Consider the following 22,925-nt stretch of genomic DNA (forward strand, 5'->3'; position numbering starts at 1 on the left):
ACCTTCGGGCATTTTGCAAAAGTTTTGGTTGAGCTAAACCTCAAAGCTTGCCTTCCGGATCAGATATTAGTCGAAAGAGAGGGCTTTACTTTCTTTGTCTCAATTGAGTATGAAAACTTGACAGATTATTATAGTGGTTGTCTCTCAATTGGGCATGTGGCTGCAAATTGCAGGAGAAGGGCCAAAAAAAGTGCCACAGAGGAGGTGTCCAAGCCTATGAGCAACAAACCTATCCCCATGGAAAGAGCTCCTAAAGAGGTAGAAAACAAGTATTCAGCTCCTAAAGAGATGGAAAACAATGAATTAGTCATTAACCTTGAGATAGATCCCAGGGATGACATCAATATAGAAGGATTGGAAAAGAGTAGAGCTCACTCCTAAGATCGAACCAAACAAAGGAAGACCCTTGGAGGAGGTTATGAATGAATTTAGACATGATAGCTCTATTCAAACTCCTAACATCTTGCATGAACATGATGGTAATTTGGTAGTCAAAGAAACTGGTACCAATAGCTAACCATGTGGCTGCTCAAGATTTGAGAATTGTGGGGAAACTTTAGGCTGATGATGAGGATACTTAAGAGAGGGAAGAAGAGGTTTTCACATCTTTCCTCAGCAAATCTCAAAAGAAAAAACTCAAAAAGAAGGGCAACACCGACAGGATTCATTATACTTGGAAGGGTGGCTATCTAAATAATGACCAATGAAGGTCCTTTACTAGAACTGTAGAGGGTTTGCTAGCCTAAAAACAAGGTTAGTGTTCAAAAGTCTTTGCTTATTTAATAACTCGTATTTGGCTTTCATTGTTGAGCCTATGATTAGACCTGAGATGGTGGACTCTAGATTCTGGGCTGAGCTGAGACTAAAGATTTTTGTGGTGAATAACAGAGGCAATAATCTGCCTAATTTATGGGGCTTATGTGCCATTCACTTGGATCCTTCCATATTAATGACTTCAAGTCAGCATATCTCCATCTCAATTACTCAAAACAATAAGATTTCTAACATTTGTGCAGTGTATGCCCACAATAGTTACCTTCATAGGAGAATCCTTTGGGCTGAAATCCAGGAGGTCATTTTTGCTAACCCTGCCCTTGGTGTAGCATTGGTGACTTTAATGTAGTCCTTCGTGCCAATGAAAATAGAGGTACTAGGCTTCCTGCTAGACTTCCTTCTGAGGAGTTCAAAACTTTCTTGGACAATGCTAACCTTTTGCATTTGCCAACAAGAGGATCTCCCTTTACTTGGTCAAATAGAATGAGGGGTTATGCTCTCACTGAAAAGAGGCTGGACAAAACAATTTGTAATGAAGATTGGTTAAACAATTGGGATCAGATATCCTGTTTTGCTCTCCCTAGAAGTACTTTTGATCATCATCCTCTCATTCTTTGCTCCTCTATCTCTCTTTCTGATAGTCACTCCCATTTCAAATTCTACAAGATGTGGCTGAATCATTCAGATTGCAGAAGACTTGTAACTGAGGCTTGGAGAACTGATTTCTTTGGCTATCATATGTTCATCTTTGCTCAAAAGATGAAGCATCTAAAGAAAGAGCTTAGATTTTGGAACACTAATGTATTTGGTAATATTCACACAAGAGTAAAAAATGTTATGATCTCTGTGGGCAACATACAACATAGTATTGCTGAAATTGGCCCTGAGCAGGATTTGATGGACCTTAACGACCATGCTCAATTTGAGCTATTACATGCTTTGGAAGTGGAAGAAATTTTCTGCAAGGAAAAGTCTAGGCTTAACTGACATATCAATGGTGACAGAAACACTAACTTTTTTCACATGATCACAAAAATTAGACAAGCAACAAACTCCATGTCCATGTTGAAGGAGGATGATAGGCTTCTTAGCAATCGGGATGACATAGCCAACCATGTTTTGAGATACTACATTGATATGTTTTCTTCTACCAATAATACTTCCCCAAATGACTTAATTCAGCAAGTAATCATGAACCTGGTCTCTGAGGAGGATAACTCAATGCTTACTCAAATCCCACATATGCATGAAATTAAGGTGGTTGTTTTTGCAATGAATTGTGATGGTGCTCTGGGACCTAATGGTATTGGTGGCTGCTTTTATCAAACTTTCTGAGACATTGTGGAAGAGGATGTTTGCAATTCTGTCATCCAATTTTTTAATCATGGATGGTTGCTTCCCAACCTGAACTCCAATTCAGTCATCCTAATTCCTAAGTGCAAGGGTGCTGACAAAATTGAGGATTACAGACCTATAGCCCTGGCTAATTTCCAATTCCAAATCATCACAAAAGTCCTAGGTGATAGATTAGCCATAATTGCTCCAAGAATTGTCTCCAACAACAAAGAGGTTTCATCAAAGATAGAAAATTCAGGATTGCATCTGCCTTGCATTAGAAGCTATAAATTTGCTTGATCATAAGTCATTTGGGGGCAACATGGACATAAAGCTTGACATTAAGAAGGACTTTGACACCATGGATTGGGAATTCCTAATAAACACACTGCAGGCTTTTGGATTCAATAGTCAATTCACCAATTGGATAAAAGTAATCCTCAATTCGGCAAGACTCTATTTTATTGTAAATGGCCAAACAATGGGTTTCATCAAGTGTAGTAAAGGTGTGAGACAACAAGACCCTTTATCCCCTTTATTTTTCTGTATGACAGAGGATGTTCTAAGTAGAGGCATCCTGATGTTGGTTGAAAACAGGTTGATTAGCCCAATAAATGGTCCTTACATGATCCAAACTCCTAGTCATGTCATGTATGCATATGATATTCTCATATTCTGCAAGGGTGTAAAAAGAGAGTTGTTGGCCTTAAAAAATCTCACATGTGACTATGCACAGGCCTCTGGGCAAATAATCAGCAATGACAAGTGCAAATTCTACATCTCTAATATTTGTCATTTGTGTTCTAATACGGATGAAAACCTTCAAATAAGAGGTTGTCATCTGTGTTCAATCTGCAATATTTGTCAAGCTAATTCTGAATGCTCTGATCATTTGTTTCTGAACTGCACCTTTACCATCTAACTATGGAAGTGGATTGGCTCACAATTCTCAATCAATTTCAACACATCTTCTGCATCTTCTCTATTCCTTAACTACAACAACTAATGGAGTACACAATTGATAGAGGTGTTACATGCTGGCATAGTTCTTACTGTCAGCACCATCTGGTATTGTAGGAATCATAGCAGATTTGAGGATAGGAAAATTGCCTTGAGCACAACTATTGCAAAGATAAAAAGGGAACTTGCACTTACGGGGAATCACTTGAAAGGGATTGGCAACTCCTCCCTCAATGAATTTTGCATCCTTAGACCTCTAAAAATAAAAAACAACATTAGCAAAGCACCTATCATCTCATAAGTCACTTGGCAACATCCTCCTCTGGGTTGGGTTAAAGTGAATACGGATGGTGCGGCTCTTGGACTCCATTGCAAGATTCATTCCTCTTGTCCACGAGTGATAATTTTTCCCATTCAGCAAGGGGCTAACAAGAACCAGCGCAAGGTTTTCATTTGAATGTAGAAAAAATGGATTTGAGGGAGTAGTGTTGTAATCACTATAGTCATTCTGACTTATGACGAGTTGAGACATGATGAATGTAATTTCTTCAAGGATAGGAAAACGAAGATCCAGAAAATGGATCTTTTAAGATTCAATAAGGAAAGGAAAAATGAAGATAATGGCAGAGATGAATTAAAGTAAAATTTGATCTGATACCATCTTAGATTTGCTGCTCAATATTGAGAAGAAAAAGACTAATATATACTTACTATCACTCTCCTAAAATATCCAACTAACACTAATAGAAAAATAGAAACTAACTAAGAGAAGTATTGGACCTAAGAGATAAAGCCCAAGAAGACTAAAACAGTAAGAATAATAAGAAGACTAATAACTAATACTACAAAACTAATCCTATGAACCTGATGAACAAAAGCAACTAGGGAAGGAGAGAGATTGATAAACAAGATTAATCTTCTAACAGAGATAGTTTGAAATGCGTCAACATATTCCCATAATATAAATAGAAGTATATTTACATGTGTTATCATATAAACCAAATAAAGAAAAGTTTACCCATCATATAAACCAAATATATTTTTTCTTAAAATAACAGCATAGAATCATGGAACTTTACGTGTGTTATCAATTGAGATGGCTCCATTTCATTCTTCAAAATCATGAACTACAGTTACTCCCACAAGATAAGTTGTATCTTTATTCCTTCTAATGCATAATGAGTTAATGACCCTTACCCCCATCAATCAAATAGGAGGAGAAGATAAAGCATTTAGCATTGAACATAATATTCTGTTATTTTTCTATGCACATTCATGAAGTGACTTCATATTGTAAAAGGAGGGTGAGAATGGATTTCACTAAAGTTTATGGATTTGACAATACGAAAGTCAATAACATAGCTTGAGCAAAATGTAAGTTGTCTCCATTATGAAGGAGATGTGTGGCTTGAATTTCACTAACATTAATTGGAAATAAACTTATACCATCCAATTATATCAGGAATATAATATTTTCACTTTCTTAAGAACCTCACTTATGAATGTGAAATGGTCATGCTTGGTCATGCTTGATACAAGTTTTAGAATCTCACTTAGTATTTCTAATTATATTTAATGAAATTTCTACTTTCCATCATTAATATCCTAATATTTTACACAAAGAAGATACATGAGATAAAAAAATAGAAAATTATATTCTCTACTTTTTTTTTTTTGTAAAATATTGTCTACTTAATTTTCTAAAATGATAAATAAAATGAAAAACAACTTCAACATAGTACAACTTCTGCAGTAGAATATATAGCACTGCATTGCAAATTTACAATTACATCTTATCATTTAGTAACTCAAAAGGTAGAACGAAAAAATGGAAGGGGTAAAAAACAGGTAGTACAGTTTACACAAGTATCAACTATATATACAATCTTCATAAATTTTAGGTTATCTCTAACATTTTACATCCTTTGTAAACATAAATATTAAAAATAAATGTAGCTGTGTATTACTTTGTTTGGGCTCAAGAAACTTACATTATTATATATATTGAAACTGATCAAGGAATCTAAAAATATAAAGATACAAGCACAAATAAGGGAGCATGCACATGCAAAATGATTAAATGCCAACCTCGTTTTGCTGGTCTAAGTTATGTAAACATCACAAACTACTGAAACTAACAGATATATACATCACCAAATAATATCATTCAAAACAATAGAATTAAAATGCAACAACTAGTGTGTAAGAAAGAAAAATATATATAAGAGTAATCATTGAAAACAATGAACACAACAAGTTGGTGGATATATAATAATAAAAGAAAAACAGAAAGCTGAGGAACCAAAGCATGCATTTCCTTCCCCCTCATGTCACACATCCCTAGACATGACTTGATACGAAAAGTCAAGCTTTAATTTATAGTATATAAAGTATATAATATAATATATATATATATACTTTTTAACCCCTATATATTCTTTTGTCTTCTTCTGTCATAAAATTTCATCTTAGCAAAGAAATCTCCAAACCCCCATTCTTCTGTTATGGAATAATAACCCCACATGAAACATGATCAAGAAAAAGATGAAAGGGCTCAAATTAATGACAACCCTTTTTATCATCAATCTACTCACATATCAGCTTTCTTGTAGTCATGTCTATAGTGAAATGTACTTGCTTTAACTGTTGCAACCTTCTGTTCCTCAACTTTCTGTCCCATCCACCAATATTCCCAAATGGAATGTGGGACTCGTTTGTTTTTGCTTCCAATCAACCTGCATTCTCTCCTTTTTTTCACTCATACTAATTTATCTCACTCACTGTTCAGGTAAATAATAACAAGAAGAAAAAGTAAAAAGGAACCAAGCAGAACAAATCCAAATCTCTCACCCATCCCAAAAAATTGTATTATATAATCCTTCATCATAATAAATGCATTATACAAGAAGAGTAATGATATATTCTCATACTAAACTTCTTACAAATTTTCCTATCCACAAAAGTGTAATATATATTACTTATGAATCAATAATTGATAAATAAAGTATCACATTGTGACATATATAACTTTTTTCAAATAGGAAAATTAGTAGGAGAATTTAGTATGTCCTAATTATTAATTTAAAGTTTTAATAAAAAAATGCATTCTGGATTATAAGGGACAGAATCATATAATAATTTTTCCTCTCCAACATGATATAATCAAACCATATCACGAGAAATAGAATAGCATGACCCTAATTAATATTGCACCAAGCACCACTAAATAAAAGTTGAAAGAAGATTATAAGGGTCTTTTGTGAGGGAGGTTCTTTCCCTTCAATTTTTGAAGGACTCGTTATAACTTTCTCTTACTATTACTAGATTCTTCAAAAGAGTTGTTGGTGTTGTTGTTGTTGGTGCCTCCTCCTGACCAATGAAAGAGATGGAATGGATCTAAGGCCTTGGATTCCCTCTGATCAATAAAATCTTGAGTAAACAATAGGTCTAGTGGGTCAGCTTCTATTTCACCCAACTCTGCAAAGAAATCCTCATGAGATTGACTATTGTTGCTACTATTCTCCAACATAGATGGCTTGTAAGATAGTCCATCACTGAATTCAACATCATCCATCTCAAGTTGCTTCTCTATGTCTTCCATTTCTATCTCTTCCTTCACTGACACATTGCCTTCACTATTGTTGCTCTCTTGCTCCTCTTCCTTTGGCTTTGTTGTTGCTGTTGTGCCCTTGTGAGAGGTTTCTGAGTTCTTTGAAGTTGAAGCATTGTTGTTGTTGGTGTTGTTTTTGGATGGTTGGGATCTTGATGAACCGGCAAGAGCATTTCTTTGAGTTGGCCATGGATGGTTGTGCTCTGAAGTGTAAGTAATGACCAACATATTTGGGTCTGTTCTGCTCCTCTCAACTTGTTTCCTTGCTGAACAACCCTTTGAGCTGCTGCATCTATAATAACCCCTGATAGTAGCGAAAAATAGATGGATAAGAAGCACTACACAAACACCTTAAATGACAATGACAAAGAATATCAACAACTTCATTACATAGATTACAAAAAATAATTGCTTCATAACTACTTGGTCACAGACAACTTCTAATAAAAGTGGCAAAAGATAGAATGTTAATACTTTTACTCTAACTATTTTCTGAAGTGTAAAACTCCTGATTTTCAGGTATATACCTATGAGACTAACCCTTAGGTAATGGGTGATAGTTTAGTAAATCTTTAAAAAAATGACAAATAAAACTCTGAACTTATAGATAAACACATCACCTATTCATTTACATGCATTTACTTTTACTATTACTAGTGTGGCAAAATTAATATGTGTGCAAATAATTAGGTAAATTTAATTATGATAAAATTGGGAAAACTAAACTAAATGTACCCAAAAAAATGTATGTACATGTATGTACCAAAACAAAATTTGTGAAAACTAACACATACACTAGAGCAAGTATATAAATGTTTTAAGTCCCTAAGTGCGACCGGTAGGAATATTCAATGATGAAGAAACAGTAAGGAAAGGAAACACAGTAGTACGCTATAAGTTATTGAATTTAAGTAAAGGTCAGCAAGGAAGTTATTACAATATATATTGCAGCAATGCCAATAAGTTTATATTCCTAAAAAAATATGTTATCTCTTACCGAGAATAATAATGTACCTTTTTTTCATCAGCAAAAGTAATATTAAAGGCTAAATTAACTACCTTTACCTTGGATAGGGTGAACCTTTGATGGGTTTTTGACCGTATTTTCTCCAAGCCCACAAATCTGAAGGAACTACTTCTCCAGTTTGTCTGCTATTTGCAGCTGCTGGTGCAGGAATACAAACCACCTTTTTCGCCTGGTTCTTCCTACAATCACACAAAAGCTACTTCAATTAACTTTAACCTAACAAAGCATGATATTAGAAATGATCTGATAGCTATCTCAGTTTTGAGAAAACAGGTTTAGCTGTTCTTAATACGTTCATTTTATCATTTGCTTTTGATTTCCCATTGCAAGAGTACCCTTTTGCTTTCTTAACCAATGTTGTAAATAAGGATATGATAAAGATTGAGTTGATATAGAATAATGTTTGATAGTAACTATTAAATCAGGCTGTTTAACAAGCTGTTTGATTGATTTCAATTGAAATAGTGACATATTTTTGGCCAAGTAAAGCAACATGGTATAATTTCTGTATGATGATCAAAGGAATAGGAATTTTCAGGTAGAAAAGTAGGTTTAAGATAAAATGCTTGAAAGTGAAAGCATAGTTTGAGACTAATTGTGTGTGTGACACAGAGCTAAGTCTATATACTTTTCATGAACCTGATTAAAGCCTAGGAAAAGCCTCAATGTATAAAACCATGTTCATCCTTGACAATGAACTGATTAACCTGACCAGTCAAAGTATTATACATATTTGGAAAACATAAGAAAAGAAAACATGTACCTAACTATTGCCAAACCCTACTTTGCCTATAGTTTACAATTCACAAAATTTCAAGTTCCAAAAAAGAAGTATGGTAGTATGAGATTCATTTTCTTATTCCTATTATTACAAAAATTATGGTGAACCACCATGAAACTAATAGTTTAATACCAACAAGCATAACTTTGATTCTCTGCACCATTTAATTCCGGGCTATATTGATTGCATTAAATTAAATTAAATTAATCAATTACTTAAGTAATAATATATATCTTTATATTTAATTTTCACCTTCTTTTAAGACCCGGATTCCGTGGAGATGAGATCTGCACTCCTCCTGTGTTGTCAACAAGGCAATCCTTGGAGGTGTTTGTTGCATTAATCATGTTGCCTGAAACCATTGCAGAAGCACCCATTACCGAAGAAGTAGGATCATATGGCAAGAGAGGTATCTTTGCAGCATTTGGAGATATTTGAATCATGTTTGAGAATATGCTCTTAGAAGAAGGCCTTGAAGATCTCATGATGTTATCATCTTCAAGAATTTTGTGTGCAAAAATAGAAGCAGCACTATTAGTATTAGTAATAGTACTAGCACCAAAACTAGCAGCTGCAGGTGCTGCATCTTCCAAAGCACCACAGGAAGTGCTTATGATATTTTCAGCAGAAGAAGTTGTTGCTGTAAATGTAGTGGTACTGTTGAAGTAGGGTGAAGAATTATTCACTGAATTAGGCATAACATCAAGCTCATGTAAGAAGGGGACTCTCATAGTTGATAATGGATCTCTCAATAAAGTTGAGAATGGATCGCCAAAGTTGGTGCCTCCTTCCAAAACAGAAGAAGAGAAGTTGATAGGATCAGAAGAAAAATGGTGCTGGTGCTGCCAGTGATGATGAGAAAATTGATTATTAGTTGCAGCTTTTGATGATGAAGAAGAAGTTGTGCTGCTGGTGCTATATGCTCCACCACTACTAGCACGAACTATGTCAGTTAAATCACCTTGGTAATTGTCCATGGTTGAAACAAAGATGCTGCACATGCTTTTCTTTTCCCTTATAAGTAGTAGCAAGAGGAAGAAGAATAAAAAGGAGGGTGTATCATGTTTTGGAGCATAGATATATAAGAAGGTATATATTTGGTTGGATTGGAAACTATATATTATATATGTTCCTCTCTAATTTGAAAGACAAACAATGAAAGACGTGGAAGGCATGCAAATCTTGTTCTAGAAATGAATTTAGTTGGCAGGGAGAGAGAGAGAGAGGAAGAGAGGTTGATTAAGGAGAAGGGTCATAGGAGAGGATATAAAGTTTTTTCATGGGAAGATGGGTTATTTTTTGGGCTGTTTTGAAGCAGGAAAAAGCAAATTAAGGAACAGGTTGATATGATTCTTTGTTCCCTCTCAGTAACAAACAAAAGAGAATAGGTTTAGAGAGACAGAGAGAGAGAGAGAGACGCTGACTTTTCACACAAAAGAGAGAAAGAAAGAAGGGATGAAAGAGGCTGAGAAAGAGGTGTTTTAAATAACATATAATTTTCTCACCCCCAAGTTTTAAACTATAATCACCTTTAATAAACAAAGAATGTTCATTTTCATTGCCCTACCAAAACTTTTATCTTGCTGATAATGAAGTTGACTATTTCAACTAAATGATGTTATAATGTTTATAAATTATGTCATTAACAAAACATGAAGTTAAAGTTTTTTTTATTATTACCCTAATGTTTTTTTCTTAATCTCTCTCTTCTTTTAGAAATTTGATTAGTTTTCATTTGTCTAATATACTACCCTGGGGCCTCAACCTGTGATTCAAAATAGTTTGGTGTTTTAAACTATGATTCAAAATAGATGCATTAATTAAGTTAGAACAAGCATATGTTAATTGATCTATGTTATATATTAGTATTATAGTACCAAATTTTCAGTGAGATTTGATCCACTTCCACATCAATAACTATGGTGGTGAGTGATACCTAATCTTACCATTCATTTGGTTTAACTTAATTATGGTCAAGCTCGAATGTGGTTGGATTTTATTGAGTCTAAAGTCGAGTTTAAATTCAAAAACTATATTTGAACAATGTTTCTATCATGGTAAGAAACAAACATGATTTGGCTCTACCTATTGCATTGTTACTCATTCGCTATTTTTGTATATGCATATTCAATTGTATATAGAGTAATAACATATCTGAATAAGGATCTCATGTCCCAAAAAATTATTGTCCTAATGTCTCAAACCAATCAAATCTCATCAAGTAAATATTTTCTATTTTTATGATTTTTTTTCATTTAACTAGGAGGCAACTTTTAAATAGGACACAAAAATGGGATATATAATCTCTATTTGGTATTTCTTTAGCCAAAAATATTATTGACTTTTTAATTTTTTTACCATATATACATATATATAAATGACTAACAAAAATCTACATATATATTATTTTATGTGTCAAATTGCATATCCATAATAATAAATAATATTGAGAATAATTTATCCAAAAGTGATATATATTTTATATTTAATTAGGTCTAGGATTGGGTTAGGGCTTAAAAGCTGATCTAGTCGACATTTAGGGGCAGATTAGCCTCGAGACTAGAGTCGGGTTCAAAAAATTAACTCAACCAATATTTAGGGTCAGGTAAAGGACATTTTATCTTATCTAACCTAACTCATGTTTACCCCTATTAAATAGAGCATTTTTAATTTAATTTAATATCTTTATTGAGTAAATTTATTCTTTCTCCACAAATCTTTCTCTTATAAAGAAAGAGTTGGGATCATCTTTATACTATGCTTCAAGCACTGGAAGAATATGAGGTGAAACGGAAATTTGGTAATTTTTACCATTATTTCATTAAAAATAATTAAATCTGTATTATTAAAAAATTCTCTGTGACAACTGTTAGCATTTACATCCAGTATGGAAAAGATCTCTACTCATAAAGAATGAAATTTTAATAACAAGTTGGTAAGTTAATATTTTTCAAATAAAAATTATTATTGTTAACGAGTGACAATTTTACTTTTAATAACTTTTTCTAGCAAATATTTAACATCAAACTTTTAACTCAGATAGAACAATCTTATATCAATTAATCTAAACATGGTGAGTTGAGTATAGTCATGTGCCAATTTTACTTTTAAAATAATAGCCTCAAATTTATATAAATAACATAGTGAATAAAAATAAAAATAAAAAGTGATGGGATTTATGAAAATTGTGCCACTATTCTGATGTTAAATGTTATTATTAAAAAAACATCAACAAAGAAATAATTGACAGCTAAACAAATGGCGCGGCAAGTAGCCGCATTTCTCGGAGAAACGTTTCGAGCCATTCAATTTCACTCTCGTTTCTTTCCATAAACAAAGAATGTTTTCAGCATTCTAATACCATTCTTTAGAACAAACACCAAACATAATTCAACTTATATTACAACATCAATGCAATTTCAATCTCAATTGTTCATTTAAATAAGTCTAATGATAATTAAATAAACATGTATAATTAGTTTAAAAAAATTTAATTGAAAATGCATCCATGTTCTATTAGTTTTAAAGTAAGTAAATACATACAAAAGAGTGTTGGTTCAAGTGGTACATGTTTGATCCATTTTGGGTAATGTCGTCTTGGGTTCAAGATTTGTAGATGAAAAAATATTTGTTGGGAGAATTAGTCTCACATACCCACATACCTGTAAATGTTCTCAACTCAGACAGAATTATCTTCAGTGCGAGAATATATATGAGAAAGAAGAAAAAAAAGGTAAATATATATGTATCAATTAGTAACCTTTTACACGACATCATAAATTAGATTGATTGAAATTAGTTATTGAAATATTGAAGAAATGTATCATCTAAAAGAGTGGTTATCAAGCAAAGAATTGTAGCACATAAACTATATCCCTATTAGTGAGTATAATAGACGATGAAATGAGGAATAATTATTCATGACAAGTTAATAAATTATTTTAATCTTCTATATAGAAAAGATCGTGTGTGCGTGTGCACTTGAGAAAATCCAGGTCCACTTACTCCATTCAAAGTCAAAATGAACTGACTTCACATGCCACGTGCTATAAATTATTTGAAAAATCACTTTAATGAGATAAGACTAAGTTTTCATCATATTATGAAGTCACAACTTTAATGATCAAACTTAAATACAAATTGATGGTGATTCAAGTAGTACAGGAGAGTTAGCCTTACATACTTGTGAATGTTTCTGACTCGGATAAGATTGTCTCTAGTGTAACGATACATGTGGGAAATAAAAAAAAACTAGATAGGTATATTAGGAATATAATTAAGAGCCAAGGAATGTTTAAGACAACTTTTGGCGATTGATCAAATCTGAAAAAAGTGATTATGATGAGGTTGTGAGATGCAATTAACTAGGAACTAATGTAGTTTGTCTGAATAATAAAAGACAATGATTAGAAAATGTCAAAACCTTAATCTAAGTTATATATTAATATAAATTTAGTGTCTTCGTGTAAAGGGTCATATCAACTTCTATGCCCTTTGTTTTGTTCCAAAAGTTAAGTCTCGGTTAAGTGTGTAATCTTGATAAGATGATGTAAGACACTTTTAAAGGCTCTAATGTATTATTTTATTTTATTTTTAGTTGGACAAAGAGATTTGGAAACGTTTTCTTCCACATGATGTGGGCATGTGGGGACAAAAGGGTACCTTAATTTTTGCTTAAAATTTTGAAGGATTCAAGTTTTTCAATAGACCAATGATCATAAATTGAGTGATTTTATCGACCTATTATGTTTGATGAGACATTTTCAGAATCTACTATTATATAGGTAAGATAACTATGACTCCTTATTTTTCTCTTTCCCTCCCTTCCCAAGGGTCTTTTGTCCATATGAGTTTGATATCACATACCCTCCAAATGAATCACTATTAAGCCAACTATACCTTCTACTATTCATCACCCCCATACTCTTTTAACTAGTTGATTAAGCAATGAAGCATGGTTGTGATCATGAGAAGACACCCCATTAACATTTTTGTTTGAAATATAGTAATCTCTATATTTAAATTATATGTGACCGTCCTTGAGATTATTATAACACTCAAAATCGATTTTACCTTAAAAAAATTCTTCCTTTGATTATTGAACACCTTTTGATTTTTGACAATTTCATCAAACATCTTTTGTGTATGATTTTTTGCTACTACCAAGTGTATCCTCTCACTTTTTTGGTTAAGGAATTAATCAACTTTGAAGTTTATGGTTGTCCCTCCTATCAAGTATCGAGTTCATGACTTAGCAATTCGCTAAAAAAATCACATCACAGTCACAACCATTGGATAACTACCCACACCTGAATTTAATTAGAATTTATTCTAAATATATAAGATTAACTATATATATATATATATGCAGGTAACTTATATATCACTTTAGCATATTGAAAAATTCCACTCACGTCAATTCTTCTAATATATTCTCATAAAAAATGATCACATTATCTATGATACATCATAATCACATAATTGGCATTTTTCAAATGGCCAAGATTGGGATATATATTCCAACCATGTGGGCCTAATGGAATATGGTATGATTGGTGATCTTTTACTGCAGAACTTCCATGTTTCAATCTCATATTAGCAATCTTTCTGACCAACTTTAATTTCCTCCACCATTGTTGTTTCTAGCTGCTAGTTTTAGAAAAGTTCAACAAAAAAGGTAATGCACTCATTGCTTCATAAACTCATTTTTATATCACTGAAACAAATAAAATAGGTTAATTATTTTTCATATTGTTAATATATTATAACTAAGCAAGTATAAAATAATTCTTATCATGAGCCCTTAAACTAGTAATTATTAATCAAAATCTTAAACCATACATCTTACATGTTCACTTAGATATGAAGCATTCTTTTCAACTCACTCAATATTGAGGATCCAATGAGATCTTACACCGGTGGAAAGAACCAGTATTAAATGATAATACTTGCAACCAGGGTGCAATAATATTTATATAGTGGTGCATCCCACAAAACAAAATGGAGCTAGCATATAAGTAGTGGCATCTTGTAAATCATTATTATGGATTGGGTTTCAACAAATACTTGCCTCACGTTCTTGCATGACAAACCAATCACACACCCTACAAAGGAACAAAGTTGAACTCGGATTCTTTCATACTATAATACAAGAATAGGGATGATGATAACGTATTCTCAATTGTATCTCATTCTCTGTCTCAAATCAATTACATATTGATATGTGAATAAAAAAATTAAAAACAAAAAGTAATAAAAAATAGCCTCTAATTGACTTAGAACAGAATGTGTGACACTATTTAGGACAAATGATCTTTGTCCACGAAAATAGATCATTAATTTGTTCTAAAAGTTTGTCTATATTTATGTCTCATCCAATAAATTTTTTACACTTAATAAAAAATAACATATTATTTTAGCTCTATTTCTGATTACTTACATTTTTTAATAGGTATCAAAATTTCAGTGGAGGACACGGATAAAACAATTAATCTCCATTCCTAATACAATACAAATAACAAGGAATTTGTCTTCCCACTAAGAATCATCAGCAGCATCCTAGCATGTGAAGCAGGCCTCCAATTTAATGATATATACATAAAATATAAATATAAAGTATATCATATAATTTGATTATATATTAAACAATTATCCATATGGGTACTTATTAAAATACCAACCCTTCACACTCTCTAGTGAAATATTTAAGACCCAAATGCATTAAAATAATTTATTTGTGACAACGGTGTTCATGGGCACGCGAGACACTTGATAAGGGCCATAACGTGTTGACACGTCACTCCTTCACCCATCATAGCCCTTAAAAAATTGAGACTAATGGACGGCTATGATCATGCATGCCACCTGTGTGGTTTTGAAGATGTGATTAACACATTCTACTCAACCCTAAAACTATGTCAAAGTAGGGCTCCACTTCATAGTTTAATTTTTGGATTCGTGACTGATCCTCTTAACAAATGTTGCTCTCATAAATTGAATTTTTGATTTTGGGATTTAGCAAAGCCTTACACCACTAGATCATTCATAATTAATTTGAATCTATTTATTTAAACCATGAATGTCATTTAATTAATAGTGAAATATATCATAATGGTTTTTCATCATTAGTGTCATTCAATCATAATCACCATAATTTATTTCATAAACACTATACTAATTTAAGCAAAACTCTAGTATCTTCATACTATTTTTATTCATTAAGAGTGTCTTCTAACAAATGACTAAAGACTAAAGATTAATCCATTTCAAAACATAATAGAGAACATAAGTGATTTTCACCTCTACCATTTTTTTTCCATGCACATTTTTGAGATTCCACATGGAATGGACAATGGCCACATATAACTCTAGACATCCCTCATAGCTTGAATTATCTTCTGGTGTCAAATTAAGCTTAACTTTTTAACATGATATCAAAGCTAATAATATAATAGGATGTGAGCTTGATGGGTCTAGGGTGTATCATGATCATATATTCAATATGTAATGGATAAATATAGTTTTTATAAGATTTATACATGACCGATATCTTAAGCTAACTTTAAAGATTGAGTTAGGTCTTGTTAGGGTGCCTTATAATCACTTGTTAAGGAATGTAAAAGGAGAAAATGAATATTTTTGACATGTTAAATTTGTCATTTCCTAATATAAAATGAGCATTTTTGTTTTCTTAAACACTACTTTAAGTACACTTGATAATATTCTTTTATAAACAAATATTTTAATATAGACGAAAAAAGTGAACCCCTAACACCAAATCTGATATAATTAATCGAAGGTTGTTGCCCTTTTCATGTGGATCATATATTGTTTTCATTTTTAAATGTAGATCAAGATATAAATTATAGCTTGGGGCTTGTTTTCTTCATCTTAGAATTAGTCAGCTGCGTTTTTAATACTAAGAAACAAACCAATAGGAAGAAGACAAAGTGACTTTATATCCGATCGGATGGGGAGCACATCTGCTGTAACATAAAATGTAAGTTAAAAGTTTAATAATTACATAATTTTTTTAATCGATCATAAGTAGTGACATATGAAGTAATACATTTTTTGGGACAAGAGAAATCTACCCGATATCTTGGGGTTCAATTGCACCCAACTACCAAGGCACCAACCACAGTGCCTACTTAATAGCCTTAGCTGTAGAATTTTATTACAGGCTATGGACCTTCACCACTCACACGTACACTAATTTTAGCATTAGAAAACTCAAAAAAAAATGTATCCCATACACTCATACAGTATATCTTAACTGTCATATCTACAATAACATTTGTCATCACAATCATGTATACATATTATTATTTTTGGTAAATATTCTAACCACATTTTAATGACTCTAGCTATCAGAATTCTAAAGTTACATTGAACCCTTATTAATCTAAATAAGATAAAGTTGTTTTGGTATCTATTATTCATTTATAAGAGGGGAATTTGAAACGGGAATTAGACTTCTTATCAATTCCATCAAAAGCCTAAAGACATTTTCTTCATAATATATCTTTATTGCTGAGATGCATTTTCCATCATGGAATTCATAAGGTTATTCAAATTTACCCTATTTATTAAGTTTACGTCTATAAACTAATATACAGTGGGTAACATGACTATGTTACCCATTTATCACCAACAAGACATTAGTCCAGTGATATAATGTTTTATTGGATTCCCACGGTTGCAGGGTTCGATTCCTTAGAGCGATACTTGTTGGGAGAGACAGTCACAAACCTTGAAAGACATTAGCTCCTGACACAGAAAGATGAGGGGATACCCTTAGTAGTACCCAAAAAAATTGTGATAAGTTATTCTCACTAGTTTTTTGTTTTTGAATAAAAACTTGGTAGAAAGAACTAAAATTATATTACTAAAAATGTTTGAAGACATAAGGTGTCCCAAACAAAATTAAGAGATAAGCTTCAAACATGAAGATAAATTGAGAATCCATGAAGATAAGAGACATACCGTGACATTTATTTTATCATTATTGCAATTATCATGTAACTAGTATCTTTACTTCACCTGCAATTAATTTGAAAAGCATAAAAGCCTGAAGGAAAAAGTAAACCAAGCAAATGAGAAAAGACCCATTTCTAGTGGCAAATGTGGGCATGTTCAATTTATATTACATTATGAACATTGGAAATTGCAAATCAAAGACCCTTTAGTGACATGTCCTAAAAATTTATGTCAACATATTCCAAAATCAATCATAAATTATTATTATTTTTATAATTATTTTTCTTATTTAGTTGTTATATTTTAATTAGAATGAGACATAATGTGACACAAAATTTTGAAGATGTCATGTCCATTCTTTATTACTACTTGATCTATTGATGCACACTGAAAAACATGAGTAATCCCTTGGGTTATAGGCCAGTGGGCCTATCCCATGTGATAAAAATGACTTTACTTCCAATGGGTATAACTTGTTCAATCAAATGGCCTTTATTTGAGGGATCATTTATAGATCCTATGCCACACACCCTTTAAGTTCATTTCAAGTTCAAGCAAAGCCACATATAATCTTGTGTTTATATCTCTTTTATAACCCTTTTGACTGTTATATTAATTGTCACACACAAGTAAAAAAAAATACAAAATTAGACCTAAACTTGAGGCTTCATTTGAGTTTTTTTTATTTTATATTTGTACCTAAACTTAGACTTGTGAGATAAACTTATGTTTCTAGAAAATATGAAGTTTGGACATGTATTCATATTGCTGCTATTTTTTTCTTCCTAATATTGTATTTATTTTGGGTTATTGTGATCATGTAGCTTGAGAATATATGGGATGATGAACATGATCGTCCTAATTGAGAGTGGAAAGTAGTAAAGTGAAGTGTGAAGCAATGTTAATCAAATTATGATAGAAAATGAAAACAATGTGTTGGGAACAAGCGAACAATCAAATAGTAAAGAGTATAGAGACAAGAGAATAACACAAGAGATTTGGTAACGAGGTTCGACCAATTGTGCCTACGTCCCCAGGAGCGTTGAGCGGCTACCACTATATATTATTAGAGAATAAGGATTAGTGTTTTACTATTCTTCTCCTTGTTACATTAGGTTTACATAACATCAATATATATAGCCCTCTACCCCAACCCCTTTACATCAGCCCAAGCCCATAACTTGTATTGCTGTTATCTAGAGATATGAGTCATTGCACAACAATCTCCACCTTGGCGAATATCATCAATCTCCATCTTCCGCCATTGGGTTGGGGGCGCTCCATAGTCCATCATCAGTGAATGTTCAACAAGCTCAGGCAATGCCTGAACTTGTCCACAGTAACCGGTTTGGTTAACATATCAGCTGCATTTTCTGAAGTGTGAACCTTCTGCAATAGTATCTGCCCACAAGCTACCAACTCTCTGATCTTATGAAATCTCACATCAATATGTTTGGTTCTAGCATGATACACCTGATTCTTTGCTAAGAAGATAGCACTCTGACTGTCACAATGCAGCGAAACTCCACCTTGCTCAATGCCTAACTCATTTACTAGTCCCATAAGCCACAAGGCTTCCTTAGAAGCTTCACCAGCTGCCATGTACTCTGCTTCAGTTGTGGACATAGCAACAACAGACTGAACTGATGATCTCCACATAATTGGTCCACCTGCAAGGGTGAAGACAAACCCCGTTGTGGACCTTCTATCATCCAAGTCTCCTGCATAGTCCGAATCAACATAACCAATAACTGAAGGCTTACTCTGTTGGCTGCCAAACATGATACCGAGACCTGTAGTCCCCTTCAAATATCTGAAAATCCATTTGACTGCTTCCCAATGTTGCTTCCCTGGTTTCGACATGTACTTGCATACTTGACTAACTGCTTGTGCCAAGTCCGGTCTAGTACAAACCATAGCATACATCAAGCAACCCACTGCACTGGCATATGGAACCTTTGACATGTATTTCTTCTCTTCATCTGTCTTTGGACACTGATCTAGGGAAAGCTTGAAGTGATTTGCCAATGGAGTGCTCACTACTTTAGCATTGCTCATATCAAATCTCTCTAAGATCTTTTCAACATAGCTTTGCTGGGAGAGCCATAGTTTTCTAGCTCCCCTATCCCTGTGAATCTCCATCCCAAGAATCTTCCTAGCAGCCCCTAAATCTTTCATGTCAAACTCCTTACCTAGCATGACTTTCAGCTCATTGATATCACTCAAATGATTAGCAGCAATCAACATATCATCAACATAAAGTAACAGAAAAATAAACGAACCATCGTCAAGGCTTCTCACATAAACACAGCAATCATACTCACAACGCTTATAACCAAGCTTCAACATATAAGTGTCAAACCGCTTGTACCACTGTCTGGGAGACTGCTTCAACCCATATAGAGACTTCTTCAACTTGCAAACCAAGTGACTCTGTCCAGCTGCACTGAACCCCTCTGGTTGTGTCATGTAAATTTTCTCCTCTAATTCACCATGGAGAAAGGCAGTCTTCACATCCATCTGTTCTAAGTGCATATCCCAGCTGGCTACCAAGGCAAGCACTGCCCTGATAGAAGTGTGTCTCACCACTGGGGAGAAAATCTCATTGTAGTCGATCCCCTTCTGCTGTGAATACCCTTTTGCTACAAGACGAGCCTTGAATTTTTCCCCTTCTTTTTCTGATACTGCTGGCTTCCTCTTGTACACCCACTTGCACCCAACTGCACGCTTGTCTGGGGGCAATGGAACAAGCTCCCAAGTTTGGTTCTTCTGTAAAGACTCCATCTCCTCCATCATGGCACCCATCCATTGTTCTTTCTCCTGGCTGTTTATAGCCTCTTGAAAGCTACATGGATCTCCTGAACTGATATGGAGAGCAACTGAAGCCATATCCTCAAAGCCATATCTCTCTGGAGGTTTGATAGGACGTCTATCCCTGTCTCTAGCAAGTAGATACTCCTGCACACCTGAACTCTCTGCCTGAGAATCATCATGTTCTTGACTTGAACTAGTGCATGGTTCCTTGCCTTTATTCACCTGAACCATTTCATTGCTCAGTGGAATCATATTTGAACCCAAATTCTCTCCATTTGGCATGGGCACCTCTGTCAAAACTGACTGTTTCATCATGAAATCTTCATCAAACACTGCATCTCTGCTCAACACCACCTTTCTGGAAACTGGATCCCAGAACTTGAACCCCTTCACACCTTTGGTATATCCAATGAAGATACACCTCTTTGACTTAGGATCAAGTTTCGATCGTTCATCACTGGGTACATGTATATAAGCAGGACAACCAAATATGCGTAACATATTATAATTAACTGGGTTACCTGTCCATACTTCTTCTGCAACTTTACCATCCAATGAAGCTCGTGGTGATCTATTGATGACATAACATGCCATACTAAGTGCCTCTGCCCAAAATCCTTTGGAAAGTCCAGCATTCAGTCTCATACATCTGGCCCTCTCTGTAAGAGTTCTATTCATCCTCTCTGCAACACCATTCTGCTGAGGAGTCTTCTTCACTGAAAAGTGTCTCTGAATGCCATGTTCCTCACAGAATTTCTGAAATTGTGAGTTTTTGTACTCTGTACCATTATCTGACCTCATGTATTTGATTTTTCTACCAGTCTGGTTCTCTACCTCTGCCTTCCAAACCTTGAACTTGGCAAAGACTTCTGACTTATGCTTCAGAAAATATACCCAGACCTTGCGAGAAAAGTCATCAACGAAAGTAACAAAATACCTAGAACCTCCTAGGGATGGTTCCTGAGTGGGTCCCCATACGTCAGTGTGGACATAATCTAGAATGCCTCGAGTCCTGTGTTGGCCAGCCTTGAAACTAACTCGTGTTTGTTTCCCAAGCACACAATACTTGCACAAATCTAGCTTGCATTTGCTGACTCCCCTCAACAGTCCTCTTTTGCATAGTTCTGTCATACCACGCACACTCATGTGTCCCAAACGCATGTGCCATAATTTTGTAGCACCATGGTCTGAATCTACTGAGATCTCTTCAGCCACTCCAGCAACTCCACCTACAACTGTTCTCCCTAACAACTTGTAAGTGTTCCCTGCAGTCCTTTTACCCTTCATCACAGTCAGAGCACCTTTGCATACTCGAAGAATATCACTGTCCCCATCAGCTCTATAGCTAAACCCTTTGGCCTGCAATGTCCCCAAAGAAACCAAATTCTTCTTCAAATCTGGTATGTGCCTAACCTCACATAACGTCTTCACTACACCATCATCCATCACAATTCTGAGTTCTCCCATACCAATAATCTCACATGCTTTATTATTTCTGAGATACACGTAACCAAAATTGCTTGCCTTGTATGTGGTGAACCATTCCATGTTAGGCGTCATGTGGTGGGAACAACCAGTGTCAAGTATCCACTCATCTGTACTATGATTTGATGATACAGATAGTAGATCAACTTCACTATTGTAACCAGAGTCATCTTTCTGTGCCACATTTGCAGATGTAGATACCCCATCATTCCCCACCGGCTTGCTTGGACTCCATTCATTGGGACAATCCTTTTTATAATGCCCAGTCTGTTTGCACTTGTAGCACTCTACTGGTGTTCTGCCCCTGGAAGTTGGTCTTTTCCCTTTGGCAGGACCTCATCTGCCTTGTCTCCTCCCACGCACTTGGCTCCCTTTCACATACAGACCATCACCCTGAGACCCTTCACCTACATTCTGTCTTCTTTGAGTGTGGGACAAAAGTATCTCATCCAGTTTGATTGAGTCTTTCCCGTACGTCAATGTTGTCACCAAGTGTTCATAGGAATTTGGCAAAGAACACATTAATATTATTGCTTTGTCCTCATCATCAACCTTCACATCAAGTTTCTGCAAGTCATTGATCACTTGATTAAAACTGTTGAGATGTTGTTGCAAATCAGCACCTTCATGCATCTTTAGGCCATAGAGCCTCTGTTTCAAATACAACTTATTTGTTAGAGACTTGGACATGAACCGCTTCTCTAATGTGTCCCACACCTCTGTTGGTGATGTCAGATCTATAACATGATACATCACCTCATCTGATAGACAGAGTCGTATGGTTCCCGCAGCCTTCTCCTTCAACTCTTCCCAATCCAGTTGATCCATACCCTCTGGTTTATTCTCATGCAGCGCCTTTGATAGACCTTGTTGAGCCAACACATCCTTAACCCTCCTTTGCCACAATCCGAAATTACCAGTTCCATCGAACTTCCCCACCTCGAATTTGGCACCTGGGTTAAGAGCCATCTGATACCAATTGTTGGGAACAAGCGAACAATCAAATATTAAAGAGTATAGAGACAAGAGAATAACACAAGAGATTTGGTAACGAGGTTCGGCCAATTGTGCCTACGTCCCCGGGAGCGTTGAGCGGCTACCACTATATATTATTAGAGAATAAGGATTAGTGTTTTACTATTCTTCTCCTTGTTACAATA

General features: G+C 34.4%; 2 protein-coding genes across 2 annotated transcripts; one reads left to right on the forward strand and one right to left on the reverse strand.

Annotated features, from left to right (window-relative positions):
* On the forward strand, window positions 830-1,761 carry LOC109344602. Its single transcript, XM_019583363.1, has 2 exons — window positions 830-1,017; window positions 1,104-1,761. Exons 1-2 carry the CDS (start codon window positions 830-832, stop codon window positions 1,759-1,761), a joined length of 846 nt encoding a protein of 281 aa, XP_019438908.1.
* Window positions 6,144-9,918, reverse strand: LOC109345529 (probable WRKY transcription factor 35). The gene is made up of 3 exons (XM_019584585.1): window positions 8,740-9,918; window positions 7,745-7,885; window positions 6,144-6,983 (listed from the first exon to the last, which is right to left on the reverse strand). The coding sequence occupies exons 1-3, from the start codon at window positions 9,486-9,488 to the stop codon at window positions 6,368-6,370; spliced, it is 1,506 nt and encodes a 501-aa protein (XP_019440130.1). The 5' UTR covers window positions 9,489-9,918; the 3' UTR covers window positions 6,144-6,367.

The sequence above is a fragment of the Lupinus angustifolius genome, chromosome LG04 (assembly GCF_001865875.1).
Source record: "Lupinus angustifolius cultivar Tanjil chromosome LG04, LupAngTanjil_v1.0, whole genome shotgun sequence".
Classification (NCBI taxonomy): domain Eukaryota; kingdom Viridiplantae; phylum Streptophyta; class Magnoliopsida; order Fabales; family Fabaceae; genus Lupinus; species Lupinus angustifolius.

Bases quoted from the DNA above. Each gene is read 5' to 3' on its own strand.
- LOC109344602 (XM_019583363.1), top strand. From the start codon at position 830: ATGGTGGACTCTAGATTCTGGGCTGAGCTGAGACTAAAGATTTTTGTG. The intron at 1,018-1,103 runs GTATGCCCACAA...CCCTTGGTGTAG, and splicing joins ATTTCTAACATTTGTGCAGT to CATTGGTGACTTTAATGTAG.
- LOC109345529 (XM_019584585.1), bottom strand. From the start codon at position 9,488: ATGTGCAGCATCTTTGTTTCAACCATGGACAATTACCAAGGTGATTTA. The intron at 7,886-8,739 runs GTGAAAATTAAA...GTGTGATTGTAG, and splicing joins AATCCGGGTCTTAAAAGAAG to GAAGAACCAGGCGAAAAAGG. The intron at 6,984-7,744 runs GTAAAGGTAGTT...CGCTACTATCAG, and splicing joins AAAGGTTCACCCTATCCAAG to GGGTTATTATAGATGCAGCA.